Consider the following 16395-nt stretch of genomic DNA (forward strand, 5'->3'; position numbering starts at 1 on the left):
ATCCAAGATGGAATTTCAATTTTTGATTGAAGATCTTATCTGGATGTATTCATAGATATTGCTGAGATTATAATTCGAAATGTATAGAAGTAGTTATATGAGATCAGAATTCTTTTTTTTTGGACAAGATATAGAGATCAGGATGTTATAGTGAGATCAGGAATTCAGGATTCTTTTTTTTTGGCATTATTGTAAAAAACGTTAAACAAATACGTATTATTCACAAAGTATAAAACAAAATAAAGACAAAAATAAAACAAAGTATGTGTGTATATATAAATTTACAAAAGTTACAAGATAATGGGGGATTTAAAAGAGTTTGTATTTACATCTAACTATATAACCTAAGTGATCGATTAAACCATGAATCAAGATAGAATAAGGTGAATGGAGATAGTAGAGATGAAGTTAACAATCATTAACACGAAATCAAGTAATTTGAACATAAATCACGGATCAAAACATGTAGATGAAATAAATCAATCAAGAACAGAGATGAAAGCATATAAAGTTTTTTTGACTTTCGTTAACTAAATGAATTAGATGAACGCACCATAGTTAACCATATTAAACATGCAAATGCTAGTCAAAGAACGCTATTCACTACCAAATGTAGTTAAAAAAAATGGTCAGATTATAAATAATTCCCATAATTTGAGATAATGACTACATTTGTGTATGTGATTTAGATATTTTTAATTTTGATCATAGCCATCAACTATCTTAGTCCAACTATATTCTTTTCATCCAACAAATTTCGTGAGATTAGTGTGAATATTGAAAAGAATAAAAAAAAGGCCCAAAGCAACATCACTCGACACGTTTAAAAAGGCGATAGAGCCACATAGTTCGACACCAACGATGTGAATTCCTTCACTTTCCCAAACCTTAAAAGCTCCTACTGCAAAACCTTACTATGCCCAAGCTCATCAGTCAACACTGGTTCACTTTCTTCTAGTCTCCACATTCTCTCAGGGCTGACAGGTTCTCTCTCTGATGCTTTCTTCTTTGTATCTGTAAATGCTTTAGTCTTCTGTACTGTACCCTCGTTTTCTTTTGCTTAATCTGATGAAATGGTGAAAGATGGTAGATGGGTTTGCAATTACAGTTTTTCCTTTGCATGTGTTGAATCAGACAATAAAATTACATTGTGGGTCTTATGTTATCTGTTGTGCTGGGATCAGGCAACTTGTTAAAGTTGTAAAATTTAAGGTGTCAAAGGTATCTAGGTTGGGTTTTGCTGAGGAAAGTTTTGGTCTTTTATTATTAAGGACTTTTTATTTGTCAATGGTTGGCCAGATTATGATCAACTACTGGGTTTTATGGATATAAGCTGTTCAGTTTAGAAAGGGTTTGGAGCTTGGATTTGTTTCTTTAGAAATTGTGAAGGGCATTTTTGCAATTTATTTTATTGATTCATGGTGTTGATTTCTTCAGAATCCTTATTGTATTTTGAGACTGCATTTTATTTACATAGAGTGCAAAATTTCAAAAGTACAAAATGTACATCTAAATATAGAGTTGAGAATGCTTTTTGTCACACATTGCTTACCAGATTATGAAGAAAGATTGCTTGAGCAAGACGATTGAAGTGTGTATAATTTATGCTGTTATAGTGATATTTAAACACTTTGCTTACCAGTGTGAAGTGGACATGAATTATTTTGAATCTTTTTGAACCATGGACAACTGGTGGATTTGTGTTTTTTATGTCAATTGAGGAGATTTACTAAACTAGTTGATTTTCTACATATCATAAGTAGATCTGTACTTATACAGTGGAGTATGCCCTCAGCAGGGTGATATGAGTCGACAAGAAAAAAAGAAGGAAAAGATGTTGGAAAGTGATGTTCATGCTGCATTGACCTGCGATGACATCATAAATGAGATACTTCTTCGGCTGCCAGAGAAATTTGTATTCAGATTGATACTTGTGTCAAAGAGGTGGCTTCGTGTGATATGTAGTTCTTCTTTTCGATCTGATTATCATGCTAGATGTAGAGTGAACTTTCATCTTCTGGGTTTCTTTGTCTGCAACCAGCTGTACCTTTGCAGACCTAAAGATGGGATGCGCCGACCCAAGTCTGAGCCTTCACTTCAGTTATTGACAGCTTGTGAGGAAGGTGATGATGTATGCAATGATTTGATGTCTTCTGGGAACTGCAAACAGCTTGGTTATTTCATCGACTCTGCCAATGGGCTTCTTCTTTGTGGCCGCCACCCATTGACTTATTCTGTCTGGAACCCAATCAGCAAAGTGCTATTCCAACTTCCTCAACCTCAGCGTTTCTACAAACGCTTGTGTATGGCATTCATCGCTGAGGACTATTTCAATGACATTCTTCACTACAAGGTTATTCGTGCGAATTGTGAATGCAAACGTGAGGTTAACACTGTCTCCATCGAGACTTTCTCTTCAGTGACTGGTACATGGAAGCATTTCACGCTCACTTGCTCTTCAAATTTTTCCTTGCGCCCCTGGACAGTGGCTACTGTGATCAATGGTGTAGTATACTGGTATGCGACACAGGGAAAGATAGCCATTAAGGAAAGTTTAGCCATTTATGACCCACGTGTTGGAAACACGCGTATAGTTTTGCTTAAATTACCTGATGGGAAGATTTCGCAGGATTATGATGAGTTTGTTCTTGGGGAGTCCTCAGATGGGCTATTGCAGTATGGTCAGAGCAGCAAGTCAGGCATGGAGATATGGGTTCTTGAGAAGGAACAAGATAGTATCTCATCTATTACCACAAGCAATGCGCAATCAAATCGCAAGTGGAAGTTCAGATACAGACTAAGTTTCAAATCAATGTGGAAGAGAAATCCAAGCTTTTGCAGGCAGACTAAAGAAGCGCAAATATTGTCATTCCTTCCTCAGAATTCTGAATATGTCTTCATAAGATCTGGACAAAACATACTTCTCTTGCACATTGAAAGCCAAATGTTGAAGGTGATTCGATATCACGGTCCTAGCTCTCTTATCCAATGGGATTTCAGCAAAGTGGTGCCGTACTTTCGACCTTCTTGGCCACGATCTTCTTTATGCCATGAAAAGGCGGCAACTTCTTCTTGGCCTTCTTCAGGCGATGAAACTGCGGCACCTGCTTGGCCTTCCTGGTGAATATGTAAACATCTTAGCTAACTCATGTGATCCCTAACTGCGACCTGGCTTTAGTTTAGCTTGTTTCATGAAACCATGAATCTGTGGAGAATTTGTAAACTTCTCTAGTCATGTGATCTATGTTTCGTTTAGTTTTGTGTCATGAGAACATGAATGTTGCTAGTATGCTGAGATGGAATTCTCTTTCAGCTCTGATCTGTCTGTAAAGTTTTCTAGGGCACTGGGGTTTCAGTCTTTCAACAGATATTCAGTAAACTGCACACTTATATTTGTTCTCTTAGCCATCATTTTAAAAATGCTTGTTGATCTTTACACCAATGTTGTACCTAGTTCTTGTTTCTTCAGTTAGCCTCCTCTGTTTTTCAACTCGAAACTGCATCACCAAAAAATAAGGCAGTTGTTATTCGCATTCCCAAATAATCATCCTGCACTCCTTCTAGAACCCCGAAATTTATTAACGCTTCATCGTTGCAAAATCTAAAATAAACCAAAAATGTATCGAAATATCAAAATGACCAAGTTTCTCTAGCAGAAGAAAAATAATATGTGGACCATGATCACAACACTCCTACAGTGAAAACGACGAGTTGCACAGTCTTACAATAGACTCACCCACACAAGATCAGGACATCCCTCCAGAACCATAACACTATGACATCACAGACATACCGTTAAGAAAAGACAGAGAAGACTTGGTTAGTAGCCACTAATTGGCGCGAAACGAGAGGGAAGACAACCGAGAACACAGGGCCTTGTGAAGAATGTCACTCCCACAAGCCATTCGATCCACATTCACTTCCCACACACAAAAAACACACAAACAAAACTTCCCTAACTCGCCGATCAACCAAAATCTCTGTTTCTCTTTCCACCCCAAAACCAGTTTTCGCCTTCACTTTGATGCCAAGTTTCAACCTTTCTGGCGCCCCTTTAATGTTTTGATCCAAAGTTTGATGCTTTTGCTCAAAAAAGTGTGTTTCCTGTTATGGTGGGTCTGTGGTGGAGAGGAGCTCTTCTCAGCAGACCGAGTGTATGAAGAAAGCCCTCAGTGATTTGATGAGCTTTTGATTCCCAGCTTAAAAATGGTATGTGCATGTTTTGGTTGGATGTGTAATAATTTGACCCAATTTGTAGATTCAACTAGGTTCCCCAAATCTACATTTCGAAATGAGTTTCGGGGTCCAAGTGGCTGTTAGAGTTGATGAAGCCCTCTATCAAATTTGAACTTGTTATCAATGTAGAATCAAGTTTTGTTTTCTGATCGAGCCTTTGATTAAGTTAGAGTTTGTGATGCAAAAATGGGGAGCGATTGTTTGGCAGAGTTTAGGACGAAGGCTATTCATGTCCCTTGCACACAATTGCTTTTGTTAGGAAATGTGTTTCAGATGTTACTTTAGGATTGCTGAAGCACCAGCATTTGTGAATTAGAATTTTCCTGAATAATTTAGCTGGAGAAGAAACACTTGTGTTTTTTTCGCCCTACGCAAGGCACAAGGTTGTGGCAGCTCAAACTAAGCATTGAGCAAGCTAGACGAGCACGTTTACGATGACTGTGGTGAAGTTATCACTTGTTGATCATTGACATAGATTAATAGATGGAGGAGGAAAATGTACTGTTGGAGGAATCAGCCACTTAAGTTTGTTTAGGTGACCAATTTCACTTCAAAAATTAAATGTGCAGTTCCTTTCCTTCCAAAATTCATATAAAAGAATTCAAAAGTAGTCTTCAAAAAGGGTTGTGAATGAAGTTTGTGTTATTTATAAAAAGATTTGATATAATGTTCTGTATAAACTATAAAGTCCTTGTGCTGTATCTTTATCAACAGGGAACAGCAGTGAATATCATTGTAGGCTCTCATGTTTGGGTCGAAGACCCAGAATTGGCTTGGACGGATGGACAAGTCACAAAAATTAATGGACAGGAAGTTGAGATCCAGGGTAGCAATGGGAAGAAGGTGCATTGCTCTTGCCTCTTTTATCAGTTAACTGCAACTGAACTATTTATGTAGAAATTTAATTCTAGTATTTGTTCTATGAGACTTGTATTCTTGGATTATTGTAGTCTAATGAGTTTCAATTTTTGGTGATATTAAGATGGTTGCCAACTTATCAAAAATATATCCAAAAGACATGGAAGCTCCTGCTGGCGGAGTTGATGACATGACAAAGCTATCTTATCTGCATGAGCCTGGAGTTTTGGAGAATTTGAAAACTAGATACGAACTTAATGAAATCTATGTACGTTCCCGTTCACTTCATTTCAATAGAATTACTAAGTTTCAGTGTAATATAATATAGCATTGGTATCATGACAGACGTATACTGGAAATATCCTTATTGCCATTAATCCATTCCAAAGACTGCCCCATATCTATGATAGTCACATGATGCAACAATACAAGGGAGCACCATTTGGAGAGCTAAGTCCTCATGTTTTTGCAGTTGCTGACGTTGCATACAGGTTACTCTTATTCCTATTTAACATGGTACATATTGTTCAATGCATATATACCAAACTTTTATAGTTTAATGCTTTCAACAAAACCAGGGCAATGATTAATGAGGGAAAAAGCAATTCAATTCTGGTCAGTGGTGAAAGTGGAGCAGGTAAAACTGAGACCACAAAAATGCTCATGCGGTACCTTGCATTTCTGGGTGGCCGGGCTGCAACCGAAGGGCGGACAGTTGAACAGCAAGTTCTCGAAGTATGATTTATATCCTAGCTTTCATTTGGCAATTAGAATAAGCAACAATTTACTCAATATCATTTTCTATTTATCAAGTTCCATCAACTTCTTATACAAATTCTATATATATTTTTTCTCTCGTGAGTGCAGTCAAATCCAGTTCTTGAAGCATTTGGCAATGCTAAAACTGTTAGAAATAACAATTCTAGGTAAGATACTTTTTCATTTGGGGATTGAAGTTGGGTGTTTATTCTCTCTGCCTGTGACATCCAATGTATCAATTAACTTTGGCTCGAGATTCTGTCTTGTGGAGTCTCCCTATTTACTAGTAGCCAAGTCATAATAAAGTAGACTATATCAAGCTATTATATATTAGTGCCAGATTGGTCCTAGATTCAGCCATCGTTTTGCTGACATAAATTACTTGTGTCAATTATTATCTTCTGCTGATATGATCTTTTTGAATTAATACTGTTGCAGTCGGTTTGGTAAGTTTGTTGAAATCCAGTTTGATAAGCAAGGAAGAATCTCTGGAGCAGCCATCAGAACTTACCTTCTGGAACGGTCTCGTGTTTGCCAAGTTTCTGATCCTGAGCGCAACTACCACTGCTTCTACCTTCTTTGTGCTGCACCACAAGAGGTAAGTTCCTGCTACAATGATGACTTCAATTACACTATCAAAGCATCACTTCCTATTTCTTTTCTTACAACTTCTGCCTAACATTTTTTGATGTTGACAGGAAATTGAGAAATACAAATTGGGAAATCCTAAATCATTTCACTATCTTAACCAGTCACGTTGCTATGAGCTAGTCGGGGTAAGTGATGCCCATGACTATCTTGCCACAAGGAGAGCTATGGATATTGTTGGAATAAGTGCAAAGGAGCAGGTATAGCTTCTTCTTAAACGCTTTTGGAAATGGAACCAAGAAAGAGGACTATCTGATTCTCTCTCTCTCTCTCTCTCTCTCTCTCCCTCTCTCCCAGGAAGCAATTTTTAGAGTAGTTGCCGCAATTCTTCATCTTGGAAATGTTGTATTTGCTAAGGGAAAGGAAGTTGATTCATCCATTCCAAAAGATGATCAAGCCAAATTCCATCTCAAGATGGTCGCAGAGCTTCTCATGTATCTACTCTTTCATGATATTTGGCTCCTAATTGGTATTTCAGATTGTTTCCTTTTCATATTCTGATAATTTTCTATATCTACATCATCTCAGGTGTGATGCTGCTGCATTAGAAGATGCATTGTGTAAGCGTGTCATGATAACGCCTGAAGAAGTTATCAAGAGAAGTCTTGATCCTCAAAGTGCAGCAATTAGCCGTGATGGTTTAGCAAAGACAATATATTCTCGACTGTTTGACTGGTTAGTCACTTGTATTCAACATACAATCAGATTAACATCTTTCACCCAAAAAAAAAAAATCAGATTAACATCTGGTTGACTCTGAGAAGCAATAGACACAGAAATTTGGTATTAATGTGAAGCTGACGTCTATTTCTTTTCTCCTATACAGGTTGGTGGACAAAATTAATGTTTCAATTGGACAGGATGCTAACTCAAAATCTTTGATTGGGGTTCTTGACATCTACGGTTTTGAAAGTTTTAAGCACAACAGGTAACAGCTGATATACATAGTACAACTCATACAGTCCATGCATAACATGCAGAACTCAGCTCCCCCCTTATGTGTCGGCAGTATTTTGCAACTTACTTTCAGCTTTTCATGCTGTGCAGTTTCGAGCAGTTCTGTATCAACTTCACAAATGAGAAATTGCAGCAACATTTCAATCAGGTATTGGGATGATCTAAACCTCTTTTGCTTTCTCAATTTTATATTTAATTGAGAATTTTCCTCTATATTATAAAGTTAAGTTCCTGCGGGTGATGTTTTCAGCACGTTTTCAAAATGGAACAAGAAGAGTACACAAAAGAGGAGATTGATTGGAGCTACATTGAATTTGTCGATAATCAAGATGTCTTGGATCTTATTGAAAAGGTAATTACCTAGTTCTTCTCTTTAGTTCATTAACAGAACTAAAATGTACTAATTTGTAAAGGTCAATTTGAACTGCCTGGTAGACAAACATGATTTGATGATAGATAACTTTTATAGGGAACACATTGGTTTTCAATTTTCTTATGCAGTTTATATATAAGGATATTCGTATTTAATTATATGAAATAGATGATCAACATTTTTTCTGACAAGTGTTGTTTACATATAATATTTCCTTTCACAGAAACCTGGAGGAATAGTTGCTCTCCTCGATGAAGCTTGGTAAGCTATTATTCCTATGGGTGAAATTTTGTCATTATTTCTTAAAAAGAACCCTATAATTGTTTCGTTGAAGTTTCATTCTTCCATTGTTAGTTATTTCTTTTGTTTGGAAATGCTGAAGTGTTAAATTTTGGGAACCTCCTTGTGAAGGTTTTAGCTAGATGGGCAGATATTACTGAACTTTTTCCTTTTCTATTCTTCATTCTAACTTAGCACACTTTTGCATTTGCAGCATGTTTCCAAAGTCAACCCATGAAACATTTGCAAATAAGCTATATCAGACATTTAAAGCTCATAAGCGCTTCATAAAGCCAAAACTTTCTCGAACAGATTTTACCATCGCCCATTATGCTGGAGAGGTAAAGTTAATCATGAAAGAAGAAACTTCTTTGAGATACTTGTTCATTTGGTAATTTACCTTCCAAAAGCTTCATTACAGGTGCTCTATCAGTCTGACCAATTTTTGGACAAAAACAAGGACTATGTGGTTCCTGAACATCAAGACTTGTTGGGTGTTTCCAAATGTACTTTTGTGGCAGGTCTTTTCCCTCCACTTCGAGAAGAGACAGCTAAATCTACCAAGTTTTCTTCAATTGGCTCTCGTTTTAAGGTATTGTTTCTACTGTCTTGATGGGTATAAGTCAAACATAACCCTTGATAATTGACTATAAATAAGCTCATGTGGCTCCTTTCTATATTTTGCAATGCCATCTTCTGGAACAAGAAGTTGACTCATATTCTTTATGTTCTACCTGGTGCAGCTACAACTACAAAGCCTAATGGAAACTTTAAACTCTACGGAGCCTCACTATATCAGATGTGTAAAACCAAACAACCTTCTAAAACCGGCTGTATTTGAGAACGTAAACATTATGCAGCAACTGCGCTGTGGTGTAAGTAAACAATGTTTCTTTTCTTTTTCCATTTCATACTTTAAGCCTAGCATAATGCATCCAGTCTTATTTTCTCCTCTATATTTATTATTAATGTTCTTTCAACTACTGACACTTTTCCTTGTAGGGTGTTTTAGAAGCAATTCGAATTAGCTGTGCTGGTTACCCTACTCGAAAACCTTTCTTTGAATTCACCAACCGATTTGGACTTCTTGCCCCAGAGGTCTTGGATGCAAAGTAAGTATAATATCTCTGGATTTTTAAGTTCAAGTCAAAGAAGAAAAGTAGTGGATTCATAATTTTAACTTCGTAATTGAACTTGGTGGATCTGCTTTCTAAGGCTTGTTTTATCTATGAGCAGCGTTGATGAAAAAGTTGCGTGCAAAAAAATTCTGGAAAAGAAGGGTCTTCAAGGGTTTCAGGTAAAGTGAGGTGTTTTCTTTGCAGCTTTGAAGCATGCTGTTATATTGTAGAATTATTTCTACACCTAGTCCTATCGTCTCCAAACTGCCATTTGCTTTACCCAAACTTAAGACCGCTCATGCACATGGCAGCATGGAGTTATATGGAAATGTAATTGATCATAATGGACATGGACTTAGAGAATGCACTAAACGTGTGTTGCATAGATGAATGATATACGTGTATCAAAGACTAAGCATTTCTTTTTAATTTTATATTGCAGATAGGTAAAACAAAGGTATTCTTAAGAGCTGGTCAGATGGCTGAGTTAGATGCACGAAGAACCGAAGTACTTAGTGGTGCAGCAAAAACTATCCAGCGACGTGTACGAACTCATTATGCGCGGAAACGGTTTATTGCATTGCGTGAGGCAACCATAGTTATGCAATCAATATGTAGAGGTGAGCCATATGAAAAATGTATTACCAAGAATAATCAGGTCTATTACTGCAGACAGTGATATTTAATTCTTATAGAGTATATTAGCATAAGGACATGAACCTATTCCCTTTACTTTCTATCTAGCACAAATTTCTGGAACCCTACGAACTGGCTAATCAGATTCTTTTAATATATTTGGTATAACTTGTAGGAAGACTCTCTTGCAAACGCTTCGATGGCATGAAAAGAGAGGCAGCTGCTAAGAAGATTCAGAAGCACATACGTAGATATCGCGCCAGAACAAATTATAAAAAACTCCATCTCTCAGGGCTTGTCTTGCAAACAGGTTTAAGAGCAATGGCTGCTCGTAATCAATTCAGATTTAGGAAGCAAGCTAAAGCAGCAACCATTCTTCAGGTTGTATATAGAATCTTGCAACTTGCATGTGTTTTATCTTTTTCTGCATGAAATTTGAGTGATCAAGAAACAACTTGGGTGGTAATTAGTAAGTTTCCTTTCATGCAAAAACTAAATTATAGTAAATGAAAACTTGCAGGCTGTGTGGAGATGCCATAAAGCTGCCTCATACTTTAAGAGGCTCAAGAGGGGTTCAGTGGTCGCACAGTGCCGAATGAGGTCAAAAATTGCAAGGAAGGAACTTAGGAAGCTCAAAATGGTCAGTAATAAATTTATCTCTCTACATGTCTATATTTGTGAAATAATCATCAATTGATAGTTCAGTAGCCAAATGGAAAAGAATATATCAATTTCAGTGCCTACGTACAGGAAAATTTAAGGCCCTTTTCAGTATTGGGATATGCTACATAACTGAAGAAGAATATCAACATCACATGCTTTGATTTCAAGATAATGGGTATTTATAAAATGGTGATAGCATTATAGACAAGCCTTTTAAGAAGCAAAAATTTGAATAAGACAGGATGGACTACAGTGAATTAGATTAGCTCTTTTACTTTTACATAGATATGTATGTCTAGTTCAACTGATGATTCAAATGGATGTAATGATCATTGCCATGAGTATATTTTTTTGCATATTTTCTCTATCTAGATAGAATTTGTAATATGCTTCTTGCTCATGTCCCTTTTGTTCATTTGTGATATTCGCATTATCTCCAAAATTTCTGCAATTTTCTGCAGGAAGCAAGGGAAACAGGTGCTCTTAAAGAAGCAAAAGACAAGTTAACAAAACAAGTGGAGGAACTAACTTGGCGTCTACAGTTGGAAAAACGTTTAAGGGTAATTTCTCTGTCTTGCAGTGTATGTGATTTCCACCTGTACCTTCACCGCCGATGAGTCTCATAGATTCTAATTTGGGGTTTTCATGAAGATTTCAACATGCTAAAGTACTTTTCCTTCCTGCAGACTGACCTAGAAGAAGCAAAAGCACAAGAGATAACTAAATTGCAGAACTCATTGCAAGAAATGCAGAATAAAGTTGAAGAAGCAAATGCAAAAATTGTCAAGGAACGGGAGGAGGCTGCAAAGAAAGCTATTGAAGAGGCAACTCCTGTTGTACAAGAAACCCAAGTTGTCGTTGAGGACACCAAAAAAATTGATTCTCTAACAGCAGAAGTGGAGAGTTTAAAGGTATGAAGCTCAACCCAATAAGCAGCCCTGCAATTCTGTCTCACATGATATCATGCATAATATCTCTTTTCTCTAATGGCCATAGCATTATGCATAACTTGTGATAAGAGTCAGTATTCACTAGTCACTATTGTGAACATGAAAACAAAGAGAAGAGGGAGAGAAACAGAGGCAGCGGCTGAATTCTAATAAAACCAATAACTCAGGTTTGCAATGTTTTCGTACTTAAATACACAAACCTAATGAAACACCTAAACTAACCCCAACTCCTAATAATACTAAGCTACATAACAGCTACTTGGCATACTGGAACAAGGATGTTAAAGATTTTATAAAAGTGCATACGAAATAATTTTGAATCAAATTGGAGGATAGAATATGCTAGAATGTAGTCATTTGTTGTTCATATGCATAGCAGTAGATCATAATCATTATAGTTATCTTTATCTTGGCTCTCTGCTACCTGCACCTTCCCAGGCTTCGTTGGATTCAGAGAAACAAAGAGCTGATGATTGTGAAAGAAAATACAATGAAGCTCAAACATCTGGTGAAGAACGACGTAAGAAATTAGAAGAAACTGAGAAAAAAGTTAGTCAGCTCCAGGAAAATATGACCAGGTAATATAACATCTTGAGGCATGGTAAACTATATGCTCATTTCTTGGATAAATGTCAGTAGAGTAGGTCTCATAAATCTTTTATCAAAGAAATTTTCTGTTATGCTCTTAATAATGATGAACCCATCAACTAGTTTCAATGCTTCACTATGAACCAGCTAACTGAATTTCTTCACTATGGGAAGCTAGGGAAGCCTATTGTTTAGAATTATTTATTTGAGAGAAATGAATTATCATTTCTAGTTTGCAGTACATGGTTGACTGAAGATCTAAACTTCATTCATTAGGCTAGAGGAGAAGCTTACCAATTTAGAATCAGAAAATCAAGTATTGCGCCAACAAGCCGTGTCCATGGCACCAAATAAGTTCCTTTCTGGACGGTCCAGATCAATTATTCAGGTACTTTCACATGTGAACAATGAAATACTGTAGTTTTCAGATGGTTAAGATTTCCTTCTTATTTGATGATTGACAGAGGGCAGCTGAAAGTGGTATTCCGACTGATGCAAAGGCAGCTATGGTATGTATCTTCAACTTCAAGTATAGAAAAGGGGCACTATGATGTTGTGCACACTATTTCTTAACATTTCTGTCATGATAATTCGGATTAAATGGATCAGGATCTGCATAGTGCTTCGATAAACCACAGGGAGTCTGAATTGGAGGATAAGCCACAGAAGTCACTAAATGAAAAACAGCAGGAGAATCAAGAGCTGCTGATTCGATGCATTGCACAACACCTAGGCTTTGCAGGGAACAGGCCTATTGCTGCCTGCATCATATATAAATGCCTTTTGCAGTGGAGATCATTTGAAGTTGAGCGGACAAGCATTTTTGATAGGATTATTCAGACCATAGGCAATGCCATTGAGGTTTGGAATTCGCATCCTTAATTTTTTGTTTATTCTTTTTAAAAGAAAGAAACCTTTTAACTTACTGCCACTTGGATTTCAGACCCAGGATAACAATGATATCTTGGCCTATTGGTTATCCAATGCCTCAACACTTCTATTACTACTCCAGCGTACACTGAAAGCAAGTGGTGCTGCAGGAATGGCACCGCAACGACGTCGATCATCATCAGCTACTTTATTTGGAAGGATGACACAAGTAATTCCTAGTCCCTCATCAACATTCAATATTTCAATTCATAAGAATTTTTCTTTCCTCAGTTGTTTCACACTTTTCCTTTTTCTTTTCTTTTTTCTCTAGAGTTTCCGTGGAAGCCCACAAGGTGTCAATCTTTCCTTAATCAACGGTGGATCGAGTGGTGGAGTGGACACTTTACGGCAAGTTGAAGCCAAGTACCCAGCTTTGCTTTTTAAACAGCAACTCACAGCATATGTAGAAAAGATTTATGGGATGATTCGAGATAATTTGAAGAAAGAAATTTCACCGTTGCTTGGATTGTGCATCCAGGTGCCATTACTATTTTCATCTATGGACTAGAAAAAAATACAATGCTGCTTCCACTTCTTCGTCAAAACTATTGTTGAAGTTGTAACTTTAACAGGCACCAAGAACATCAAGGGCGAGCTTGGTTAAAGGAGCCCGATCAGTTGCAAATACCGAGGCCCAGAGAGCTTTGATTGCTCACTGGCAAGGGATTGTTAAGAGTCTCGGAAACTTCTTAAATACGTTAAAAGCAAATCATGTCAGTACTCTTCTTTCCCCCTTTGTTACTTAACATAAATTGTGATTAGTTTTATCTATGCTGACTGTTCCCTTTGTGGGTTGAATAAACATCAAAAAGGAGATTACTCTTATTAATGTTTAAGATTCATACTCGCTTGATTTCTCTCAAATTCATTTCAAAGGTGCATGGTTTGTGAAATGTTTAACCAGTGGACCTTCTTTTACACAGTCTCACACACACATTTTTTGTTCCGTTTTCCAGGTACCTCCTTTTTTAGTCCGCAAGGTGTTCACACAGATATTCTCCTTCATCAATGTTCAGTTATTCAACAGGTATCAAGTCTATACTCATAGTTGAGGTTGCCCTTGATTGGTATACTGTTTAATACAAATACAATTATTTGTTATTATCCTTCATATATTTATATTTCCGTGTAGCCTTCTATTACGACGAGAGTGCTGTTCGTTTAGTAATGGGGAGTATGTAAAAGCTGGTTTGGCTGAGTTGGAGCATTGGTGCTATAAAGCAACAGATGAGGTACCCTGAAATTTTTTCTACCGTGCCTTATTTTATTATAAACTCTTATACTGAATAAACGAAAATGCAGTATGCAGGTTCAGCTTGGGATGAACTCAAGCATATTAGGCAAGCCATTGGATTCCTGGTATGTTTTAAATCTTATGTTATATACCATTTGTTTCTACTTCCGGTAACACTAATGGTGAAAAGCAATAAATGGCAAAGTACTAGCCCTGAAATTTTACATTTTCTTTTCAGGTAATACATCAAAAACCCAAAAAGACACTTGATGAAATAAGCCATGACCTGTGCCCAGTAAGTAATGTGTAAGCAAGGAAGAAGTAGATACATTCAAATCCATTAACCTCCTCTCCAGTTCTCAAACAACGCATCTTTATTTGTTAACAGGTCCTCAGTATACAGCAGCTATATCGTATCAGTACAATGTACTGGGATGACAAATATGGCACACATAGCGTGTCCTCGGATGTAAGTTTCTATGGATGCCATTACTCAACTAGGTTCGAGTCATCTTCGTCACATGGCAGTAATATAAATTACAATCTGATGATAAACCCTCATACACAAACTTACTAATCTTTCCTTTTTCACTGTATTTGGCTGTAGGTTATATCCAATATGAGAGTGTTGATGACAGAAGATTCTAACAATGCTGTCAGTAATTCTTTCCTCTTGGATGACGATTCCAGGTTATGACAAGTCTTAAATATGCTACATACTGTGACTTAGCCTTTCTCCTATATATCCTATTTCAGTTAGTTTTCTTTGTTGTTACTTAAGTAACTGACACCAACCTTTGATAATCATTTTATACCGCAGCATTCCATTTTCAGTTGATGACTTATCAAAGTCGATGGAACAAATAGACATTTCCGACATTGAACCACCGCCACTTATTCGTGAAAACTCAGGCTTTAGTTTCTTGTTGCCGCGTGCAGATTGATAGAATTATTATCAATATCTCCCTATGTTTGCTGTCAAGTAATAGATTCAGCTGCTTCTTTCATGGATATTATGGGGTTGTATATTGTTCATCATGCTTTACCCCAAAATTTCTTCTTTGACTACAATGGAGATACATAGTGGGATGTCGTTTCTCCCCAGCAGTATAGGTTGAATATTCTTCTGTCTTGTGTTGTACAAGTAGCTAATTTTAGTGATCGATCAGGGAAAGAAATTAAAAACATAGCTCATTATTCTCTTTTTCCAAGAATTATGCACTCTATGCGGCTCTCTCACTTGATTGTAGTTCTGAGTTTGGATTATTTCCCCAATACCACAGAAATGTTTGCAAGTTTGCAACAAGCTAGTAACATTATTTTACGTGTTAAGGAGCTACGATATAATTACTGATAGAGATTTCAAGTCGCGTACAATTCAAATGTTTTCATACAAACACACAGCTAAGCTTTTTTTATTTAGGGTAATAAAACAGGATTGGAAAGAGCAAAGGCTCCCACACCTAATTTATCACATACATATTAAGCAAGCTTAGATTTAATATAGCTTGGACCATATATAGATAATTCGGCCCAAGGCTAAACTAAAGGGCTATTTTATTTTGGATATGATATAAGCCCCGTACAATTCCCCGGTCTAGGACAATTCCTCACTCATCAGTAGGCCGGTTCCGGCCAGTGCATGACAGTCGAGCGTTCCATCCAGTCGCAATTCTCAGGGCTGTCCTAAATTTGCTAGCGTCGACTCGGTCTCCCGGGTGGATGTTGTAGTTGACGAATACACCATACAAATCATTTGCTTCCCACAACTTATGTACGTGCTCTTTCAAAGTAAGCCTGCGCTGTTGGGAATATACCCAGAAGGGCCACAGCGCAGCTGCCGTGCTTCTGGTATTTGTTGTACCAAAAGATCAAATTGTTTTGAAACTTTGTAACGTGCCAATAGTAGTAAACATTGGGCCAAGAGTAACTGAGAGTGTTTCTGAGTTCGTTGGTCAGCTAATAAGTAATAACAAAAAACGGAAGAAATTAATTAGTTAAAAAATGCATCAATTAATAGGAAATAAAAAATGGAAAAACAATAAACTCACCTGTCCTGAAAGTTGATAACGGTTAAGCATACGGTGTTTGACAATGTAGATCAGAACCGTAGCCGAAGGAATTGCTAGGCCATAGGCCATGAATGGTGAAACGCTCGGTATATTC

General features: G+C 37.1%; 2 protein-coding genes across 3 annotated transcripts; both read left to right on the forward strand.

Annotated features, from left to right (window-relative positions):
• Window positions 1–869: 869 nt before the first annotated feature.
• LOC112191479 (F-box protein At5g03970) lies at window positions 870–3404 on the forward strand. The gene is made up of 2 exons (XM_024330828.1): window positions 870–984; window positions 1764–3404. The coding sequence occupies exon 2, from the start codon at window positions 1805–1807 to the stop codon at window positions 3122–3124; it is 1320 nt and encodes a 439-aa protein (XP_024186596.1). The 5' UTR covers window positions 870–984; window positions 1764–1804; the 3' UTR covers window positions 3125–3404.
• A 527-nt stretch (window positions 3405–3931) lies between these two features.
• Window positions 3932–15440, forward strand: LOC112192781 (myosin-11). Of its 2 annotated transcripts, none has more exons than XR_005808470.1 (38): window positions 3932–4209; window positions 4951–5079; window positions 5219–5362; window positions 5440–5585; window positions 5673–5829; window positions 5962–6020; window positions 6292–6451; window positions 6552–6701; window positions 6799–6935; window positions 7030–7176; window positions 7328–7429; window positions 7549–7606; window positions 7709–7810; window positions 8055–8092; window positions 8325–8451; window positions 8532–8702; window positions 8854–8985; window positions 9113–9222; window positions 9347–9407; window positions 9671–9848; window positions 10040–10245; window positions 10385–10504; window positions 10989–11087; window positions 11214–11438; window positions 11916–12055; window positions 12342–12453; window positions 12530–12574; window positions 12675–12926; window positions 13009–13164; window positions 13267–13473; window positions 13568–13708; window positions 13952–14022; window positions 14128–14227; window positions 14298–14354; window positions 14468–14524; window positions 14618–14730; window positions 14837–14919; window positions 15050–15440. XR_005808470.1 is itself a non-coding variant. In XM_024332653.2 (38 exons), exons 1-38 carry the CDS (start codon window positions 4207–4209, stop codon window positions 15171–15173), a joined length of 4587 nt encoding a protein of 1528 aa, XP_024188421.2. In that variant the 5' UTR covers window positions 3932–4206; the 3' UTR covers window positions 15174–15440. The 2 variants fall into 2 exon arrangements, 1 of the variants encoding a protein (XP_024188421.2); XM_024332653.2 differs by having other exon boundaries at window positions 14618–14698.
• The last annotated feature ends 955 nt before the right edge of the window (window positions 15441–16395 follow it).

Source organism: Rosa chinensis, chromosome 3 (assembly GCF_002994745.2).
Source record: "Rosa chinensis cultivar Old Blush chromosome 3, RchiOBHm-V2, whole genome shotgun sequence".
NCBI lineage: Eukaryota > Viridiplantae > Streptophyta > Magnoliopsida > Rosales > Rosaceae > Rosa > Rosa chinensis.

Bases quoted from the DNA above. Each gene is read 5' to 3' on its own strand.
- LOC112191479 (XM_024330828.1), top strand. From the start codon at position 1,805: ATGAGTCGACAAGAAAAAAAGAAGGAAAAGATGTTGGAAAGTGATGTT.
- LOC112192781 (XM_024332653.2), top strand. The intron at 6,021-6,291 runs GTAAGATACTTT...ATACTGTTGCAG, and splicing joins GTTAGAAATAACAATTCTAG to TCGGTTTGGTAAGTTTGTTG. The intron at 11,439-11,915 runs GTATGAAGCTCA...GCACCTTCCCAG, and splicing joins CAGAAGTGGAGAGTTTAAAG to GCTTCGTTGGATTCAGAGAA.